The sequence below is a fragment of the Grus americana genome, chromosome 1, assembly GCF_028858705.1.
Source record: "Grus americana isolate bGruAme1 chromosome 1, bGruAme1.mat, whole genome shotgun sequence".
Taxonomy (NCBI): Eukaryota; Metazoa; Chordata; class Aves; order Gruiformes; family Gruidae; genus Grus; species Grus americana.
The window spans coordinates 171,642,814-171,664,886 of NC_072852.1; the positions used below are offsets into that span (position 1 = coordinate 171,642,814).

A 22,073-nucleotide genomic window follows, 5' to 3' on the forward strand; every position below is an offset into this window, starting at 1 on the left:
AATTGAAATTATTTTCTATGTAATGGTTGACTTGCATTCTAATAATGGTAAAATTTAAGCAGCAGTTTGTTTTGTCATGCCAAAATAAAGGATTATCCTCTTGTTAAACTGATTTCTTTAGTGTTTACTACAGCACCATAGTACCAGGTCTGCACCAAATGTTGCAGATCCTACTTTTTTAAAAAAAAAGACTAGAAATAACTACTTTTTTAAGGCTCCAGTTCAAAGTGACTACTTAGCTTATTAAGAACTGATTAAATGATGAATTACAGCATGAGGAACTTCATAGCACTGGAGATGTGCGTTTTTCTGAGAAGAAAATATCTGTGTTTAGATATTTCAGACCTTTCCTCAAGCTAATTACTTAATGCTTTAAAAGGCTTCAACTTGGTATGTATGTAGGATACCTAGAAAATATAGCTTTACTAATTCTGTGCTTTGTCATGTTGGAAAACATTCAAGGAAGTCAGAGTGGAGTAGGATAGGCAACTTTAATACGCTGTTTAGATATGTGATTTTTTTCACGTGTAGTCTCATCAACTTCACAGCTATCACTTTTGAGCCTGCTTGCCATTTTTTAATTCCTTGCATTTCTTCCTTCTTTTGGTTTAAGAATTCATCAGGTTTGGGGTTTTGTTTGTTTGTTTTGTGGGGTTTGTTGTTGTTTAGTTTTGTTTTTATTTTCTGTTGGTGTGAGTGTGGTAACAAGAGTCCTAGTGGCCTTATATTCAGGATTTACTTGGTGGAGAGTTCAGGGCCTGGTTCGGGAAACATGCCCAAAGTTCTCAGTAGTGGAATATTTAGTCCAGCAGAGGCTTTCTGATCTGACTTCACTTTTGATACCTTTTACATTAAAAATACTCAAACAGCATGTTTTGTCTTTCATTTTAATATGTATTTTTGTATTGATGCTTAAAACACATTCATAGGCGCTAACCTGGCAAAGTATGTCCTCAGCATACTGTATTCAAAGTTTGTGTTTATTTCTGAAGGCTCGAGGGAAATTTATTGTATGCTTCTATTCAATATATTTTAAAATGGTTCTTATGCAATATTAACATACAGAGGTATTTTGCTGGTTTAGCTTATCTGCCTTGTTGAATTACTTTTATCTATTTTGGCAAAGTCTAAGTCAGTATAAGCTCTGTTGTTAATAAGGGGTTTTGTATGTACAGCTACACCAGTAACTTTTTTTTTTGCAAACAACTTTAATATATGTTCTACATCCACGGAATTTGTAAGTTAAGGCTGATGCTTGTAATTGCATGGTGATTATAAAAATCGAAGTGGAGTCTCAGAACATATTTAGTATTTTATATTTTAAAATATGTAAATCTGAGTATTGGAAACTGAAAGGTTGAGTGGCGTTTAATGAATTGCAAAATATTCAATTAAAAATTAAAAAAGGACTGTACAGTGAAGTGAGTCTTCCTCAGCCAAATTACTTTCACCTTCTCAAACATTCATTATTTAAAAAAAAAAGTATATTTAAGGCTTAAATTTACTTGTAACAACTTCAGCTTTCCTCTTCTGCTTCATTTTCTTTATTTGAGATGACTGCAAACCCAGATGAGATCAGAAACAAAGGATTTTGAAAGAGGGATTTTGAACTTTTCTGTGAGGTTTGTTGTGCTTGTATCAAGATTCAAACCTGTATCTAACAACTGGAAATGTGTATCATTCAGTGAACACTAGAATGAGATATAAATTTGTTTTTAATTTTGAATGCAACTTAGACTATTTGAAATGCATAGATGGTATTCTGATTTTTCTGAATTGTCAATTAAGGAACTTTATTAATGTTATAATCTTTAGGAAGAAATTCTTTACTGTTGGAGTGGTGAGGCACTGGAACAGGTTGCCCAGAGAAGCTGTGGATGCCCCCTCCCTGGAAGTGTTCAAGGCCAGGTTGGATGGGGCTTTGGGCAACCTGTTCTAGTGGAGGGTGTCCCTGCCCATGGCGGGGGGGTTGGAACTACATGATCTTTGAGGTCCCTTCCAGCCCAAACATTCTATGTGTTCTATATCATTCTATATATACTATATAATAAGTTCTTGTGCTACACAGTATATTTTGCTGCCATCAGCATGTGTGCCTTTCCTGCCACAACAAGCATAAAATTCAATACAGGGAGGTTTAGAAAAAACTGATAAAGCTAGCTCAAAATGGGTGAAAAATCAATGCATGCACAACAAAGATGCAGCAAGCATATTGCATGTTATTCACACACAAAGGCTGCTATTCTGTTAGAAAATACTGTCAAACTAGAGAACATAAGAACTTACTTATCAGAAAAACTCAAGGCTCCTATAATCCAAACCAGCAGATTTTGACTAAACCAAAGGATGGAGAATTTATAGACAACATTTCAGAATTCAGTTTTAATGGAAAAGTAGAAAGGAACTGCTTTAAAAAAAGCAGCTCTCCCCCAAACAAAGCCATTAACGATAATGTCCAGAACTCTAATAGCTAGAAAGAACATAAATTTTCAGGCAGACCTATACTCACAGTTCTGTAAAGTTTAAATTCCTTTTTTACTTCATGAGACCAGTTAATCCTCTCTTCCACCACTTCAGGTTTGTAGCAAATTAATTTTAGCATCACCTGGGAAAAAAACAAAAGGGGGCAAAGCATTGTATAAGACTCTGAAAAGCAGTAAAAAAATCACACTATAACTTGTTAAATCTGTCTAAAATACTAGCTACAGAAACAAGCATTGTCTTCACTGTAGTGTGGAGGAAACAGATCAGTTGTTTGTGGTTTTTTCCAAGCTTTGAACAGATACAGAAGAGGAGACTTATGTTTCAAGTCAGTACATAAAAAGAAGTCAGCCTTCAGCTGTGCAAAGATCATTAACAGTTTGATTTTAAAAAGTGAAAAGAAATCACATAAAATCATACTGTCAATTTACAAAAACATTTTATCCATCTCACTGTACCACAAAATGCATTGTATTCATTATTGTTTAATTAGCATCAATTTGAAGTAATTTGGCTGTTAATATTGCTTAAAAAATAGTATTTCTTGAATAGCCAAAATAAATAGAGTATTAATTTGAAGGCATGTAAGTTCTTCCTGTTCAGTACAGGGGAATTTCTACACTGACATATTGAATAATAGTAGAGTTCAGTATGATTATTTTGCATTGTTCATATGTGATTGTATCGGGTATGGAGTGATAAATCCTAAGACAGTGCCACAGGAGAAGGTGATTCTGTGTTTTGGAAATTAAAAGTACATGTATGTACATTTTTATTGAGGATATTTACTCAAGAGTATCTTGGAGTTGGCTGGATGGATAGAAGGTCATTCTGGGGTGGATAATATTGCTAAGATTTCCAAAATCATCATGGGGTGGGAAGGAGGAGAGCACTAATTGTTATTTTTAAACAAGTTTGGTTTGTTTGTTTGGGTTTTGGGTTTGTTTGTTGGTTTGGGTTTTTTTGTTACACCTTCTGGAGCCTAGGTCGCTTTCTGGACAAGATTTTCCATTTTCAGCCTGGCTTGTGGAACAGGAATTACTTTAAGCTGAATATGAGGTTGTTGTATAGTCTCTACTGTAGGAGCTGGAGAATTAAAGTATGTTGCAGTAGCTAACAGCCATGGCTTTTTACCTTATAGACTGATTTTTTTTTTTTTCCACTAAATAATTTTGAGTGCATGTGTCATCATTTAAATCAGTTGTAGCAGATTTTGAACAGTGACAGCTGACTGTTCATATTGTCAGATGAGAAGCAAATTTGTGGAAATTAAAATAAAACAATGCAGCTTGTAATGTTTTATCTGATTTTTGTGCAGAATAGAAAGGCGAAGAAAAGAATTGAGGATTATCATGTGAAAAGTGTCCTCTCCCCCCCCCCAATTGTTTTCCTGTTATGACTATAGATAGATAATATGAAAATAGCATGCTAATTTTCTGAGGCATGATTCAGCTTGAAACTGGGAGAGGACTGAAAAATCTTCTGTAATGACATTGAAGTTGCATTAAGGAACAGTAAAAAAAAAAAAAGTATTTTTGCAAATTCAGGCATTGAGAATATATGAAATACTGGTGTTAGAGCCTCTGGGGGGCTGTACTGGATGAGAACCCTTGCCGCAGCCTGTGATGAACACTCTGTTCAACATCAGGCTTTCAGATAATCTTCTGGGATGATGTGCTTAGGTGCTAGCAGCGCAAAAGAGACTATGCAGTCCTACCATTCTCACTGGTTATTTATGTGCCTGCTTCCGAGATGACTTAGTGCTTGGACAGTGTTTTCTTCTGGATAAAGAATTGTTAAATCCACATGGGGGCAAACCAGAGGTGATAGTTGAAGGAAAACATTTCTGAAGAATTTTCAGTCAGTGTTCAGTCTATTTTTCAATTAACAGTATATATTTGCATTTTGTCAGTTTAGTGTGTGCGGGTTCTTCTGGAGTGTAAACTGATTGTGAACTCCCATCTCCTGTATCTATGAATAATGCAGACCAATACAGAATACTGTGGTATGTCCCATAGCAGCTCAAGTTGCTTTTACAGCATGAAATTCTGCTGTTGCCTGCTTTCTAGAGGATGCTGAGTTATGTTTGAAGCTTTGACCTTTAACTTCAGAGCACTCTGTGCTGGGCCCAGCCTATCCAGAGGATCTCCTGAGGATGGACGCCCACAGATCTGCTTCCTTTGCTTAGCGAATACGTTTGCACAGAGGATGTTGCTTGCTGTGCAGGTGATAGCTTCTTTGGAGAGAGGAATTAGGTAGCGTGAGATGGTGTAGCATTTGGTTTCTTCTGCCCAGTGTCTGAAGTATATGTCACTTAAATGATCAACATCAGATTTATAATTATGCTTCAGCATTAAAATGCCACTTCACGTAGTGTGGAAGAGGTTGGGGACTGCAGTTTCATTCCGTCATTGTGACTAGTGGACTTCTGTGCTGGAACAGTATTTGTGTGACATTCATATTCAGTGCAACTCCCCAACTGCAGTTAAACTTTACTTCTCAGTTATTTTTGCTGGAGAGAATGTACAGTTCAGATGCTTCAGTGCAATTTTTTTCCTCTTATTCACACGTTGGTAGGGGTTGGAAGGGACGTCTGGAGATCATCTAGCACAACCCTCCTGCTAGAGCAGGATCACCTAGACCAGGTTGCACAGTGTCGTGTCCAGGTGGGTTTTGAATATCTCCAGAGAAGGAGACTCCACAGCCTCTCTGGGCAACCTGTTCCAGTGCTCTGTCACCCTCAGAATGAAGAAGTTTTTCCTCATGTTCAGGTGGAACTTCCTGTGTTCCAGTTTGTGCTCATTGCCCCTTGTCCTGTCACTGAGCACCACTGAAAAGAGTCTGGCCCCATCCTGTTGACATCCAGCCTTTAGATATTTATAAGTGTTGACAAGATCCCCTCACAGTCTTCTCCAGACTAAACAGACCCAGGTCTCTCAGCCTTTCTTCATACGAGAGATGCTCTAGTCCCCTAATCATCTTTGTAGCCCTCTGTCGGACTCTCTCCAGTAGTTCCCTGTCTTTCTTGACCTGGGGTGCCCAGAACTGGAGACAGTACTCCAGATGTGGCCTCACCAGGGCAGAGTAGAGGGGAAGGATAACCTCCCTCGACCTGCTGGCCACGCACTTCTTAATGCACCCCAGGATACCATTGGCTGCCTTGGCCGTAAGGGCACACTGCTGGCTCATGGAGAGCTGCTTGTCCTCCAGGACTCCCAAGTCCTTCTCCGCAGTGCTGCTTCCCAGCAGATCACCTGTACTGGTGTGTGGGGTTGTTCTTCCCTAGGTGCAGGACCCTACACCTGCCCTTGTTGAACTTCATTAGGTTTCTCTCCACCCAACTGTAGTCTGTCCAGGTCTTGCTGAATGGCAGTGCAGCCTTCTGGTGTGTCAGTCACTCCTCCCATTTTAGTATCATCAGCAAACTTGCGGAGGGTACACTCTGTCTTCTCGTCCAGGTCATCGATGAATATATTGAAGAAGACTGGACCCAGCACTGACCCCTGGGGCATACCACTAGCTACAGGCCTCCAACTAGACTCTACACAGCTTATCACAACCCTCTGGGCTCTACCATTCAGCCGGTTCTCAACCCACCTCACTGACCACTCATCCAATCCACACTTCCTAAGCTTGCTAATGAGGATGTTATAGGAGACGGTGTCAAAAGCCTTGCTGGAGTCAAAGCAGACAGTATTCACTACTCTCCCCTCATCCACCCAGCCATTCCTGCCATCACAGAAGGCTGTCAGATTGGTCAGGCATGATTTCCCTTTGGTGAATCCGTGCTGACCGCTCCTGATAACCTTCTTCTCCTCCACATGTTTATTGATAACGCCCAGAATAAGTTGTTCCATCACCTTTCCAGGGATGGAGGTGAGGCTGACTGGCCTGTAGTTTCCTGGGTCCTCCTTCCTGCCCTTTTTGAAGACTGCAGTGACACTGGCTTTCCTCCAGTCCTCAGGCACCTCTCCTGTTCTCCATGACCTTTCAAAGATGATTGAGATCAGCCTTATTGTAGTGTTTTAAAACACTAGTATTAACTTTGATCACCACCCAAACAAGGTGGCTGGCTGTATCACATCACCAGTGTGCGTGTGTTAAATCCTGCCTGGTTGTGTGGGGTCTGAGGTTTTCCTTTGGTTTGTGCTGAATAATGGGATTAAATGGTTTAAGAAAATGCTGCTGTTCTGCCTGATAAACCAGTCTAACCATTTCATTAGTTACTGGGTTTGAATTATGAAATGTGAAATGGTTTTCTGCAGTATTCTTGCTTGCTTTGGCAGGTTTTACTCTGTAACACCACTACAAAGTTCATTGTAGATTACTATTCATGAAACAATAGAATTATATCAGTTATATTAAATAATGTCCTACTTAATGTGGATATAGAGCTTACTCTGTTCTAAGTTTTTTGTTGACGTGCACAAGACCATCAGCTTTTACACTGAAGTGCTCCTTACTTAATTTTAGATTGAATTTAGATGTCTAAGATGGATTTTGATCCCCTAAATTTCACTTCATTGTCTAGTGTACCTCTTATGCAGATTTCTGTGATAAAATTGTGTGAATACTTTCTCCTTAGGCTTTTGAAATCAAGATTTTTCAGTTAATCTGCTTTTTATGGTGTTCATATGTAGATAGTAGTAAGATTTTTTTAAAAAAGCATATTTAAGAGAATCTCTTTGAGAGTCTGATTTTTTTTTTTATAGCAGAGATCATGTCTGCTGTATCGCTCTATTAATTTGTAATTAGGTGGACTGACTTTCCCCATTAACAGTCACTTAGTATTACACTCAGAATTACTGATTCAGTCATTGGGAAATTATGGAAGTATTTGTTGTAATTGTTTTTAAGACTATTAGGCAGTTGGAGCTGTTTAATTCTAAATCTTTCTAGTTTGCTGTGAGGTGCTTGATGGAATATTGTTTGGAAATATTCTAGGCAATTGCTTGTCTGGAAAAGAAAGATGATACTTAACAATCCTACATATCTGGACTCTGTCTTAAAAAATACCCCTGAGTGTTTTGCAGTTACTTTGGTAGGAAAGGTTTTGGTCCTGTGTATGTATTGGTCATGCCAGTTTCAGACATTAATTTCTGTAATTTAATTGTTTTTCTGTTTTTTAATTAATCTATTTGCAGTTGTGATGCAGATCCATCTGCCCTAGCTAAATATGTTCTGGCTTTGGTAAAGAAGGATAAAAGTGAAAAGGAACTGAAGGCATTGTGTGTTGATCAGCTGGATGTATTTCTTCAGAAAGGTATGGTCTATGTCATAACAATTAAGCTTGAGTGAAAAGTCTGTCTTGTTTAATTCATTCAAACACTCTTACCATAGAATTGTGCATTTATCTGCATTATAGCTTTGTTATTTTGATGTAATTCAATTTTCATGAAGTGATTAGATTTAAAAAAACAGATGCATAGCACAATATGGGTATATTAGGTATATGTTTTGTGTCTGTTGGTATTCCTGTAAGAAAATTAGGGATGTTTAGGGTTATTGCCAGAATTAGAAGTATTGGAGCTTTGCATATATTCCAGAAATATTCTTCTAGATGTTTTTTTAAGACACGTTAAATAATTCAGTAATTGAAAACATTTATGAAACATGGTCATTATTGACACGTTTCATGACTGTAAATGTCTTTTTTTAAATATAAAATTAGCAGCAGAGTATTTAAAAGTAATGTTCTTCATTGTTTTAACTTTTTGGAGAATGTTGGGGTTTGGTTTCGTTTTTTTTTCCTTAAACTTATTTTGAAAGCAAATGTTAACTGAAGTTTTGACTAATGGATATTTGTACACTCTTTCCTTTTAGAAACTCAGATATTTGTGGAAAAACTGTTTGATGCTGTGAATACAAAAAGCTATCTACCTCCACCAGAACAGCCATCTTCAGGAAGCCTGAAAGTAGAATTTTTTCAGCACCAAGAAAAAGAGACAAAAAAAGAAGAGGTAGACATTGAATATCTTAAATTTATATCTTTTTTTATCATTCCTGTAGTTTGCTTATGTGGTTCAACTTCATTGTGTTTATTTATTCCCCAAACTTATACTACAGCGTTAAAATATGTCAGAAGATTTGTGCCTAGTATGTTAGCGTACTGCTGAACGATTTTCCTAAATGTAAGTGGGTGTTTCAAAGGTAAACCAAAGTGGTTCTGACTAGGCAAACATAAAGGAAGCTATTGAGTAGTGTAGGAGTTGCAATACAACCTACATTAGTTCTTTGCTCAGGATTGCTGTTGTGGTTATGCTGCCCTTTAATTCAGCATAAATGCAGGCTGCCATTCCAAGTGGCAGTCCTCATTCCTCCAGCTGCTTGATCCAGATAACATCCTTATTCTGACACAAGTGTTGATGTTCTTTGAGCCAGAAGAGTAGGTTTGTCCTTTTCAACAGCAGCCTAGGTTTGGCCGCATGAAAGTGTTTAACCGTGATCTGAACCAGCTAACCTGTTGATGCTGAAAATACTTTACTGTGTTGAATATTCATGTCTTTCCAGATCTGTCACTGCACCTTAGTATGGGGTTTTGTCCACCTGCAGCAAAAGCAGATATATTTTTCCATGCAGTACAATAAGGATTGCTTATTCTGCTTTATTTTCTTCCAACTCATGCTTTGAATATTCCTAGAAGTAGAAATCTAATATGTTATGAAGATTCTCTAATTGCATTAGATGCAAAAATGTTGTTTCAGTTCTGTGTTACTGCTGACTTGGCTCAGCATTTTGAATTTTTTGTTTTTATTTGATTGTGCAGAAGTCTCTGTGGTAGTGTACTCATGTTTTGATCTAATGTTTATACTTTAAATTCAGATAGTTAAAGAGGAAGAGCGAGAGAAAAAGTTTTCTAGAAGATTAAATCACAGTCCTCCTCAGTCAAGTTCTCGCTACAGAGATACCAGGTAGTAAATTTTGCTTAACCTCTTGTATTGTGTCAGTAATCAGATGGATTTGGATTTTTATGGTGTTACTAAATTACATATTTTCTTTCTGTATGGTCACCTAACAAGCCTAAAAATAAGACTTCTATTGCTTTTATGCATATGTAGTTAAATGGCAAGTTTATAAGTAACAGTGTAAACTATCTCTGAGTTGTGCACAGCTATCACATTTGAGTTTTATGATTCACTTTTGTGTTAGATTTGTGGTTTATATTACAACATTTACTCTGCTCAGTATTGAGACTGAATTCTGATAATTTTAATTTAGAAACCTTCCCTTCAGTAACTGTTACCTTTCAGTATTTCCAGCTTGGGGAAGGTGCTGTCTTGGGCAGAAACAGAATTCTACATATGTTTTTAAATCTTATGAATGGTAAAAGTAAGATGCATAAACCAAATAAAATAATTCAAAAAGTCTTCTGAGAAGAAAGGAAGGACCATATTTAGATTCCGTTTGTAGCTTTTCTCTAATTTTCCATTGCCATTTCTCGAGGTTTTTAACGGTAGTTAAGGTTTTAAATTATGGCTTCATAATTCTTGTAATTAACCTACAAAATTACATTTTTAGAAGCCGTGACGAAAGGAAAAAAGATGAACGTTCTCGGAAAAGAGATTATGACCGAAATCCTCCCAGAAGAGATTCCTATAGGGATCGATATAACAGAAGAAGAGGGAGGAGCCGGAGCTACAGCAGAAGTCGAAGTAGAAGTTGGAGCAAAGAGAGATTGCGGGACCGGGATCGAGACCGGAGCAGAAGCCGGAGCAGAACACGAAGCAGAGGTACCAACAGTTGGTCTCTAAAATACGGTGAATGTTGCCTATGAAATTTAGACACTAAACTTAAATGCTGTGTGCAAGATGTATGAAAATTTCCTCTATCGTTCTTGTTTCTTTGTTCAAATTTAGCTTGGTTTTCTGTGGAAATAAGGCTGATGTGATTATGTTTTCAGTACTTGTTTTCCCCTCTTTCCCTTCATTCTTCTCTAATACCTTTGACTGTGTTGGCCACTTTTAAGCAATGTTGTAAGAGAGGCGGAAAAATCCGAGTTAATTGCATTTCACTAGGTTTTAGGCAACTGAGAATCTGGTTTGGGAAGATACAGAAATTAATACCCATCTACAGAGGGTGTCTACGGAAGTAGAACTGGCAGAAATTACCTGTTTGACAGCAGATGACTTGTCAAGCAGAACAGTACGGCTCTGTTCTTTTTGTCTTGTCCCCTCCTTGGTGTCATAGGGAGGGGCTGAAATTATTACAGTAAATATTTGCATTTGCACACATATCTGTAGGACTTAAGGCTTCAGTACAGTAGCTTTTTTAAATTAAACTTCTTTTCAGCCGAATGAACAGCTTTGGTTTTAAAGAATGTTTTTTTTTCCCAATACTGTTACTGATAAATTGGAAAAGAGCATTGAGAGTCGTTTTATATCTTTAGTTTGTCTCAAACAATGTAGAGGTAAAAATAGTCTGGTTTAAATCTCCTGTATATTATTTTTCTTTCTGTAGAACGGGCCTTGGTAACTCAGCCTTAAAAGTAGGAATGCAGAGTTCCTGAAAATACTCAAGCACACATTTTCCAAAAAGCTTACGAAAGAGCAAGTTAAATAGCATGCAGCACTTCAACTAAAAGATTACAATGTGATTAAATCTTTACATTAAGGATCATTTTACATAAACTGCAATGGCAATATCTTATAGTGAAAGCTTTGTTTCTTTTTCTAAGCACATTAAGAAAAGCATGTTTTATCCACACTTACCTGCCATCTTTAAGACATTTTTATTAATGTTCCTTTAGTGTTGAGTTATTTGAGCCTGCCAATTTAGCTCATGACAGAGCTTTTCTGTCTTAATCTGGATACTTACTGTTTATTTGATGGTAATATTAGCAAATTAAGAGAATAGTTTTTATGTATTCAGAATAAAAGGTCATGTTACTGCTGTATCTGTCTAGGAGTGTTCCACACCTGTCAAGCACTGTTATTTCTCCAGTCACTACAAACCTTTGTGTGCGATAAATATATGCATTTAAATGCAGATAAAATGAAGGTAAACATGAAGATAAAACAATAACAATGTCCTGAAACATTGAAGATATGTAACTTTTATAGTATTGTCAAATGACAGTTACCTTTTTCTTGCCCATTGCTTCCCCTTATTCAGAATAACTTTCCATCTGACATCCTTAAAATATATGCATCACTACAGCAGATGTACTCTTCTTGAAGTTAAATAGAGTTTCTGCTTTACTGAGGGTATAGCTGCTATTAAAATACCTCAGTGGCTGGCTACATACTTGTAAGATTATTATTTTTCTGATTAAATCTTTGGAATGTAGAATCACAGAATAGCTGAGGTTGGAACAGACCTCTGAAGGTCATGTAGTCCAACACTCCTCAAAGCAGATAAACTGGAGCAGGTTACTGAGGACCCTATCCAATTGGGTTATAATAACTACAAAGTTGGAGCCTCTACAGGCACTCGAGGCAACCCTAGAATATTTAATATATTAACCTATAGAATATTTCAATTATTTTTATATTTTGAGTTGAATTGATGTGGAATAAAGATACTTAAACGGGTTAGTGGCTACTTCTGGTGAAAATGTGCAGAAAGAATCATGCAATATAACTCTTTTTTCTTTTTTCTTTTTTTTTAATACAGAAAGGGATTTGGGGAAGCCAAAATATGATATGGATAGAACAGATCCATTGGAGAACAATTATACTCCAGTTTCTTCTGTGACAAATATTTCGTCCGGCCACTACCCTGTCCCTACACTGAGCAGCACTATTACTGTTATTGCTCCTGCTCATCATGGAAATAACACTACTGAAAGCTGGTCAGAGTTCCATGAAGAGCAGCTGGACCACAACTCCTATGGAAGACCTCCGCTGCCAAAGAAACGCTGTAGAGATTATGATGGTAAGTCTGTATTTTTTTTAATTGTTCCCTGCAGCTATGATTGGCCCCTTTCTGAAAAGATTGAGGTGATTTTCCTTTCTTTTCCTCATCTCCTCTGATACCGTCTTTTTTCTATTACGCAGTTCTTGAATGCAAATTTTACCCACTTTTCATTAACTTAGCTTTTAGACAGCTTTCTTTATTAGTGCTTGTATAGGTTTTTGTAGTTATTAGAATTACTTTGCATAGATGAAAAATAGTATATTTATATAGAAAAGTTGTAAAACAATTTTTTTACCCAAGTTTTCTGTCTTATGTCATGTTCAAGCCAAATACCGTATTTGATCGTTTTGACGATGATTAGCACTTTACTGACCTCATCTTTTGTGTTGTTTTTTTTTATTCCATCCCATCTAAGAGAGAATTTTTAACTAGAAAGGTCTAGAGCTGCTACTTCTCAGACTCACATTAACTCATTTTGTCCATGTAGGTGTTTCTTAGAATTGGGTAGCTTTTTGTACTTATTTGCGTCTTAAGCTATCACTTTGCATGTCTTGTGCCAAAATCCACACAAGAGGCCTCTGCAGTTGGCAGGGACTCAGCTAAATTCAGCCAGTCAACCTATTAGCTCAGAAGATTTTAAATTTCCCCCTAAAGTTTTTTCTGAGGAATTTTTTTGTTGTATACCACAATGATGATTTTAAGATCTAGGCCAGTTTACTCTGATTAGAATAGAAATTATTTTCAAGTAAAGAAAATGGGAGGCTGAGCTCTCAAGCATTGGCAGAGTTATACTTGTGAAGAATAGCTTTGCCAGTATACGTCACAGCAATACTGTGGAGCAAGTAGGGTTGTGAAAGTGCAGTTTTGTTTTGAGGTTTTCTTCTGATGCAAGCTGAGCTGCAGAACGTTGTGTCATGGTCTCCCAGCTCTACAGGTTTTTTTAGCAAGGAACAAAACATGCAGGCTAGTATACTTTCGAAATAACATCTCCAGACATGACACTGGGACTTTCTCTTTAACAGTCTGTCTTCTATAGCAGCTTATTATTTCCAATTTCTGAGTATGAAGCAAATGGTAACGTGTTTTAAAACTGTGATACAGTTTTCCTCAAATTTTTACTGGATTTTTTTTGTTCCCCCTACATTTCTATTACTAAAATCTCTCAGTAGATGTCTCTTCCGTTTGCTTTTCTTGTGGCTGTTTGTCTTCTAAATTTATAAGCTCATCTCTCTCTTCAGTGGCTAGCTGGTTCCAACATACTGCTCTTCCTGTCTGCACTTTCATATTTTCTTCTTGACCCTCTGCAGAGCTTGTATTTTTCTTTAACGTTTCAATGTATATGTTCTATAACTCTTTCTGAAGATGAGGTAATACAGACTACTTTTCAGCATCATGTGTTGTGGAAGTGGACACTCAGCTTTCTTCCTATTTCACCAGAAGATGTTTTGAACTTTCCCCCCGTAATGCATTATATTGAATTGTGGGTTTGTTGTGTTTTGTTTGTTTATTGGAGGTGGGGGTTTTTTTTTTGTTTGTTGGTTGGGGGTTTTTGGGGGGGGGGGGGCTGTTGCTAAACAGATAATCATAGAATCATAGAATGGTTTGGGTTGGAAGGGTCCTTTAAAGGTCATCTAGTCCAACCCCCCTGCAATGAACAGGGACATCTACAACTAGATCAGGTTGCTCAGAGCCCCATCCAACCTGACCTTGAATGTTTCCAGGGATGGGGCATCTACCACATCTCTGGACAACCTGTTCCATTGTGTCACCACCCTCACTGTAAAAAAATTTCTTCCTTACATCTGGTCTGAATCTACCCTCTTTTAGCTTAAAGACATTACCCCTCATCCTATCACTCCCTGCCCTTGTAAACAGTCCCTCTCCAGCTTTCTTATAAGCCCCCTTCAGGTATTGGAAAGCTGCAATAAGGTCTCCCTGGAGCCTTCTCTTCTCCAGGCTGAAGAACCCCAACTCTCTCAGCCTGCCTTCATACCAGCCCTCTGATCATTTTTGTGGCCCTTCTCTGAACCCTCTCCAGTGTTTTATTTCCATGTAAAAGAAAAGAAGTAAATGCATATTCACTTTTATTTATATGTGTTTATTTCATATTTACATATGTGTGTATATGTATGCATATACAATACATATGTAAGTAACATTTTTTGCTCTTACATAATCACATTAAACTATAGCAAAATACTCCTCTTAATTCTTCCTGAAATAAGTGTAAAAGAGAAAAAACAATGGTAGTGAGTTTTCTCAGTTGAATTTTCTAATATTAACTTCTAACTTTAACAGGGATTTCTCAATCCCAGTATCTCTGCTTTTTACTTAGAAACACTGGTTTTATTAATGCGATGACACCTAGATTTCATTCTTTGCTTTCAGTTTTACAATTCAATGGAGAACTAATTCTTGAAGAAAAATCTAACTCCTACATTTATTCTGCTAGAATGTTACTGCAATCTTCCTGTGTGCTGACTGTTAAACAGCTAATTTCATTTTCTTAATATAAATTTTGGCTGGTGTGTGAAGCTCTTATTTTACCAACTGCTGCATTACACATAGAATGTGTCATATCTAATCTGAATCAAACTACAGCTGTTGAATACTAACAACAATTACAACAATTTTTTTTTTGATGTTTCAGAAAAGGGTTTCTGTATGAGAGGAGACATGTGCCCTTTTGATCATGGAAGCGATCCAGTAGTGGTAGAAGATGTGAATCTTCCTGGCATTCTGCCTTTTCCAGCACAACCCCCTGTTGTTGAAGGACCACCTCCTCCTGGACTTCCTCCCCCTCCACCAATTCTGAGTCCTCCTCCTGTTAACCTTAGACCTCCAGTACCACCACCAGGCCCCTTACCACCTAGCCTTCCACCTGTAACAGGTAATTAAAAAAGATTACACCACCATTTTTTAGTAGAAAAGCCTGGATGTTACTTGGGTTGTGTGCAGTGCAAAAAGCTGTTGTAAGAATGCCAACTACTTTTTAGAAAGTTGTACTATGCTCTGCTGTGACATAGCTTACCCTAAAATGCTTGGTTTTTATGGTAATTGTTGCAAAGTTGATTGTTGAAGTTGAATGTTAAATGTGAATTTTGAATGTGGAACAATATTCTAATTGTGTTTAAGCAAAAGCATGGCGTGGCAAAACTCAATTCCTTGATTTTTGTAGAAGTTTTCAAAACTGACTGCTTTTAGAGAAGAAGGGAAGATCCTGGAAACAACAGATATTTGGCATTTCAGTTGTAATACTAAAATTAAAGAGAATTCATGACCACATCAAATTTACATCTGAAGACTTGTCATTTGCGATTAATTTTGAAACTAAACTTGTAAAGTAACTAAGAAAATTATCCAGCTTGTTTACTCCTCCATTGGAAAGTACTTTGGCTCAAGCACTAAAAATTACATGAAGACTTGTGTGCCTGGCTGTCATTTATAAAATAGCAGTTTAGTATTCAGTTCCCTTGTGTGGTTTAAAAACTGTTATGTTAGTTTTATGTGATTATTCCTTTCTCTCTTTTTTTATTAACTTAGATGTCCCACTTGGTAAAATTATTCAAGAATTGATATTTGATATTGCTTGAAAGTTTCTTAAACTGTTTTCATTTCCATTTGATAGTATATTTAAATAAAAACTGAACTTCTTTATTTCACTTAGTATAGAGTAACCTTATTGCTGGGGTGACCCGTTCTGCCTCATGCTATTTCCAGATCTGTGTGTAAAGTCCAGATATGTGACTTTGTATTTTTTCCAAAATGTAGTTTTGCCAGTGATTAAATTGAAAGTCTGGCTTGAGTGCTCAGCTTTGAAAATGTTACGTTACATGTTGTAAAAAAAAGTCAAACCAACCAAAAAACTCCCTCAGTTTCAAGAACGATCCCTTTGACTTTTTACCAGTTGTAGGTTTCTTCTTGGGTGTTTGGAAAAATAATTTCAATCAAGTCATCATAGAATATTTTTGTTGTATGCTATTACAAAATAGAATTTGTTTCTCTGAGGAGGTTTTATAGAGCTTTAAAGATCTTCTATTGGTGAAGATAAATACTAGGTTGGCAATTTTTGCTTATAGAAAGAAGGTGTTTGGAGAAATGTTAAACTATTCAAATGTTTTTCTCTGTATTCTGAGTTCTGAGTCATTTGCTGGTGGGGATGGTTTCATAGGAATGAATGGTACAGCATCATGTCTGTATACATGCCCTCTCACCCCCTGTTTTTTAAATAGCCTTAAAACCATTTCAGATCAGTTTCCTTATGAGTTGAGTGTAATGTAAGTCTAGTGGATAATAAATTAATGCAGTGTTTTCCTTTGTTTTTGACAGGACCACCCCCTCCCCTTCCCCCATTGCAGCCTGCTGGCATGGATGCTCCCCCAAACTCAGCAACTAGCTCAGTTCCTACTGTTGTTACAACGGGTATTCATCACCAGCCGCCTCCTGCTCCACCCTCTCTTTTTACAGCAGGTGTAGTACTGAGGCTTTGCCCACAAGGTTTGCTAAATAGAATAACATTGATTCATATTATATTGTACTTTTTAGAGATTATAATTTCATAGTTTGGGAGAATAAGTTTGTTTCATTTAAACTGTGACAGTAACTTAACGCTCTTTTTTTCTAACTTAGTTCAGGACAGAAGTAAAATTTACACATAAAATGTGAATCTTGACTATGGAATAGTATTTTCACTGTGTTTAAGCAGAAAACTTGGCATGGCATTTTTTTTCAGGATAGTTGCTATACAACTCTTTCATTGTAACTACATCTTGTAAATGAATATTTTAAACCTTAGGGGTTTTAACTGCAATTTATTTTAATTAGACAATATCTTTGTTACCAGAAACGTATGACACAGATGGCTATAATCCAGAAGCTCCAAGTATAACAAATACTTCAAGACCTATGTATAGACATAGAGTACATGCCCAAAGACCAAATTTGATAGGACTCACATCAGGTGATATGGATCTACCACCCAGAGGTATGCTTTCAAACTTCTTAGTTTAGCTAGTTTTCTTACATTAATGCAGATTGAGGCAGTTTTCAGACAATTTAATACTGGAAAACGTTGTATTTTTTAAAATCTTACAGAATTAAAAGAAGTTTAATTGAATAAGGAATTATGCTCATAGTTGCTTTGCATGCGCTTTTTTACAAGTAAAATGAAACCTCTTGCCAGACTATTGCAGAGTTTACACTTGGCTGTGATAACCGGTCACTTTGTAGCTCTTTTGTACAGAAAAAACATTAATGTTTCTGTAACAGACTGTTAGGATGATTTTTGCTGCAGAGAGGAGCTAGTAATTTTTATCTGGTAGCAGACAGTTATGTGTGACTAATCTTAACCTCACAGTTCCTATGGTCCTGAGAAGAAGCAGCAGCATACAAAATGAGAAAGGAAGAGGGATAAACCCACTTTATTTAATGTGGGTTTGGTTACATTTGTATGTATTTGTGTGTTTCTGTTGGTGTATTTTTAGTGAGGAGTCCCCCAATATGATTCCTGTTCTTCAGCAAGAGCCACTCCTCTCCCACCCCATCCCTAAATCTTGCTCCTAGGTGTTAGTGCTCTGGAGTACCGTACATTTCCTATCATGATCATTTTAGTGCATGCCATCTAATGGTAGGATGGAGATGCTAGTAAAAATGGTGTGAATTGTATGGGTCGTTGTGAATCAGTGAGTGCAGTCATCTTGAGGCAGATGCCTTCTGTCACACCTCTTTTGTTTTCCTTATGTATGATGTTACTGTGACAAAATGAAAGCTATTAGCTATTTTGATCTGTCACAGCATCTGTTGATAGCTAAGAAGAAAAGTCTGTGACCAAGATCTGATCCAGTTTGAACAAGGATCATAGTAATTTCAAAATAAACAGTTGTATTTTTCAATGCAAATTCAATGTGAGCAGAATACGTTTTTACAATCAAATACAGAGAAAATACAAAAATATTGTAAAATTTTTTCATCTGTTTACAGAAAAACCTCCTAATAAAAGTAGTATGAGAATAGTGGTAGATGCTGAATCCAGGAAAAGAACAATTGGTGCAGGGGATGGTGGAGTTCCTACAAAGAAGACTTGGTTTGACAAGTGAGTGATCATTAACACAAGGTTGGCATAATAGTTGCATTTCCATGGAGCTCTTTTCTGTAATCTGAAACCTGTATAAATCTATATAAATTGCAGGCAAGTTAATCTGTGAATAAGATGACTGTACTAAAATAAATCACACTATAGTGATCCGTGTTTGACTGTCTTCTCTCGAAGGCAGTATAGAGATAGCTGAAGTTGCTGCGGATGATACCAAGATCTACTCCCTAAAAGCTGAAACGATCTAAGAAACAGAGAATCTGCAGTGTGATGATTGTTAGGGATGACTGATTTTAGTTTTAAAATGAGAATTGTATCATTGCTATTTTGGATTGAGTTGCCAGGTATGTTACTGACAGAAAATATAGGGTGCAGTGCTTAGTGTCCAAATATACCTGGGGTGACAAAAGGTTGGAAGGGATTTTAAGAGGTTACAGGGATTGAGGAGAGCCTTGAAAGTAATAGTTAATTGAAACATTAGTGGGGAAATTCTGTGGAATAGCTGAGAAATAGCTTTTGGAAAGAAGCAGTGTGGACAACAGGTCTTACTGCCACAAGCAAATTATTGTGAATTATCTTGCAGATTCATGTGCTGGGATATGCTGAGAGTATCGTTGGGGAAAACTGCAGATATAGGGGCCTGTGCGCTGTTCTCTTCTACACTTTTCTAAAATGACTTAAAAAAAAAGTCTGCAGATGTTTCTCTCTGTGTGTCATACACACATGCTCCAATTTAAGCGTATACAATTTAACATGGTGTTTGCTAGCTTGCTATGGATTTCTGGCTTGATTTTTATTTGTTGCAGGCAAAATTTTAACAGAACAAATAGTCCAGGTTTCCAGAAGAAGGTGCAGTTTGGAAATGAAAATACGAAACTTGAATTGAGGAAGGTTCCCCCAGAACTTAACAATATCAGCAAACTTAATGAGCACTTCAGTAAGTTTGGAAACTTAGTCAACTTGCAGGTAAGAATCAACAAAGAGAAGGCAGTATGCTTTGACCTAATGATAGAGGTAGTTGCTAAAAGGAGAATGCCAGTTGTTTTTTAACTGGTTCCCTGAAACTCTTCTCGTTATTTTCCTAACTTGTTTCTTAAACACGATCTCATTGTTTTTAGTGGAATTGCCATTGAAGAAGCAGAAATGAAATGTTCTAGTCTTCTTTTAAGATTTTGAACAAATGTTTTCCTCACAGATAAGACTTTTAAGATACACTGTTTAAAACATTGACATTTCATTGGAAGTGGGTTTTCCTTCACCCCTTTTCTCAAGTTTGTATGTGCTACAATAAACCTTCTGTATTTTTTGAGATAAATTGTGGATAGAGAAAGCCTGTATTTCTCATCCAGAAAGCAGTCCCTGTGATACAATTGCTTTGTAGTCCCATGGTAGTGCCAGTTTATCCCTTGTAATTACTTCGTGGTGTATCTGAGTGACCCACATTTACAAACAAAAATAAGCAAACTATTGGAGAAAGATAGGAAAGAGATGCAAGGGAACTAAGGCCTAACCTAGGTTGTAGGCTGTATGCATAATGTCAATATTTCATATCCAAGCTACTCAGTCTGATCTTTCATCATGTTTCATTATCAACCACACGGTTCAGATGCTAGCTGGTGTTTTTATGTATGTTTTCTTGTTTGCACTGAGAGGTTGAATGAAGAGATGTAATAGAATGTTTTTGTGTGTACTGATACAGAATAAAGCTTCTGTGCCTGTCTGCACACTGAGGGAATTTAAATCTCTCTTAATAGCTCTTAAATACTTCTTAAGCCTTTCCATAGTTAACCTAAGAATATGGGTTTATTAGCATGCAGTATGATTCAGTAAGGCAGTAAAATTGTGAGTAGATGTGTATAGAGAGACAGGCAGATAGATATTGCAAGCTATGCCCTTCTTCTAAAGGGTATGTACAATTTTGTTCTTAGAAGGTGTCTAAAATAATATGTTAACACTCAAAGGAGTAAAACTAAAATGAACTTTGTCGTCTAGCTCTGATACTAGATAGGACATTTATTAACTACCCCCTGTATTTTTGTAGCAGTTTTCTTCAGTGATCCTTCCTCATGTCTTCCAGCTACTCATATTTACAATTAGAAACACTGCTTGACTGTTTAGGTATTTTACTTCCATTTGGTTTGGGTTTTTTAACTATTCTTAAAGTTTATGAGCTTAATCTTAATATTAGCAATCTCAAGATTGCTTCTTGACACCAGGCTTTTCAAACAATTGTGAACAGGAAGTATTTTATCTGCTGACTCATGTTGGGTTTAAACTGTAAGCTTCTGAGCCTTGAAACTAGTGATTTTATGGTAATTGAGAGACAAATGAAAATCCTTCATGCAGTAAGTTTTGTTCTTCTGTTTTAAATCTTAGGTTGCATATCAAGGTGATCCAGAAGGTGCCCTTATTCAGTTTGCCACACATGAGGAAGCAAAGAAAGCTATATCGAGTACAGAAGCAGTGTTAAATAATCGTTTTATTAAAGTTTATTGGCATCGAGAAGGCAGTGCACCGCAAATCCAAACCACCACACAGAAGGTAGAGGATCTAAGTCTGTTCTATCTAGAATGTTACATAAAATACAATCTTTTAAGTATTTTTAAAAATGTTTGTAGAAAGCAAACTAAGTACTTTTGAAATAACGAATACTTCATGTAATTATTTTCCAAAAGTTACTCTTTAATTGTAGATTCTTTGACCTCAGAAACAAGGTTCAGGAGTTGACTAGCAAGATAAGACTGAAAGTATTTAAAGAAAGGCCTTCTGTGACTTACAGAGAATTCCACTCTGTTGTCACATGAAGCAAAATTTGATGCTACTGTTTGCTGAATAACATCTATTTTGCTTTAACTAGTATAGTTTTGTTTCGTTTTTTAAATGAGTTGTTAGAGTTGCTGCTCTAAGTTTTGAATTCCTTCTTTCTCTGAATGGTATACATCCTCATCATTCTGAATCAATGACCCAGCTTTCCATAGCAATCCTGCTGTAGGGCATTTTAGGTAACAGTTTCCTTTCTCTCCTTTTGTAATAAATGCCCTGCTTTTTATCTACAAAAATGCAGTTTGGATGACACTTACCTCACAGTTATCGTCCTTTAGATTTGAGTTTGGATTCAAATTTACAAATATCCTTGATGCTTGATCTCAACTAGTGCTACTCAAAATGGTGTTTATTTTCTAAGCTTGATCTACATCTGATCAGCCAGAAGAGGGCAGTGGAGTATGTTATTTACATTCACACACTCATTACCTCTCTTGAGAAGGATAGCTTGAATAGTTATTGACATCAGCTTATTTTGTGATTACGCTATTCAGCTTGGAGTATTAACTGTGTATTTCCAAACAAATACCTATATATTTGTTATTTTGCAAAACATCAATTTTAAATAGTGTTAAGGTTTTTAGTGCTGTTACTAGCTTCCCAGCACACCATCTTTGGCAAGTTAACTTTGATGGTTTGAGCCTGAATTCCCCTTGGTACCAGGTGACAGTATTAAGGGTTCCTGCTTCACAAAGGACAGCTTTTCATCATGTGTCAGGAAACTACAATTTGAAGTCTGTTATGGGCTGTCAGGGGCACACGGTGACAAGAAAAATTTAAACAGGAAATTAAAATTTTAAGTGCAATGCTTTCATCTTCCTCT

General features: G+C 36.8%; 1 protein-coding gene across 4 annotated transcripts in view; it reads left to right on the plus strand.

Annotated features, from left to right (window-relative positions):
* The window catches only part of RBM26 (RNA binding motif protein 26), a 67,251-nt gene that overhangs the window by 6,975 nt on the left and 38,203 nt on the right, over nucleotides 1-22,073 (plus strand). For 3 of the 4 annotated variants that reach the window (XR_008578717.1, XM_054836681.1, XM_054838809.1), the window contains exons 2-12: nucleotides 7,626-7,744; nucleotides 8,305-8,441; nucleotides 9,304-9,392; nucleotides 10,000-10,211; nucleotides 12,094-12,354; nucleotides 14,987-15,226; nucleotides 16,666-16,833; nucleotides 17,180-17,320; nucleotides 18,316-18,427; nucleotides 19,234-19,393; nucleotides 20,804-20,968. Coding sequence is in view for 3 of the 4 variants with exons in the window: in XM_054836681.1 (XP_054692656.1) it covers nucleotides 7,626-7,744; nucleotides 8,305-8,441; nucleotides 9,304-9,392; nucleotides 10,000-10,211; nucleotides 12,094-12,354; nucleotides 14,987-15,226; nucleotides 16,666-16,833; nucleotides 17,180-17,320; nucleotides 18,316-18,427; nucleotides 19,234-19,393; nucleotides 20,804-20,968 (1,804 nt within the window). In the remaining variant the exon portion in view is untranslated. The remainder of the gene's footprint in view (nucleotides 1-7,625; nucleotides 7,745-8,304; nucleotides 8,442-9,303; nucleotides 9,393-9,999; nucleotides 10,212-12,093; nucleotides 12,355-14,986; nucleotides 15,227-16,665; nucleotides 16,834-17,179; nucleotides 17,321-18,315; nucleotides 18,428-19,233; nucleotides 19,394-20,803; nucleotides 20,969-22,073) is intronic. The other variant, XM_054837942.1, reaches the window with a different exon arrangement.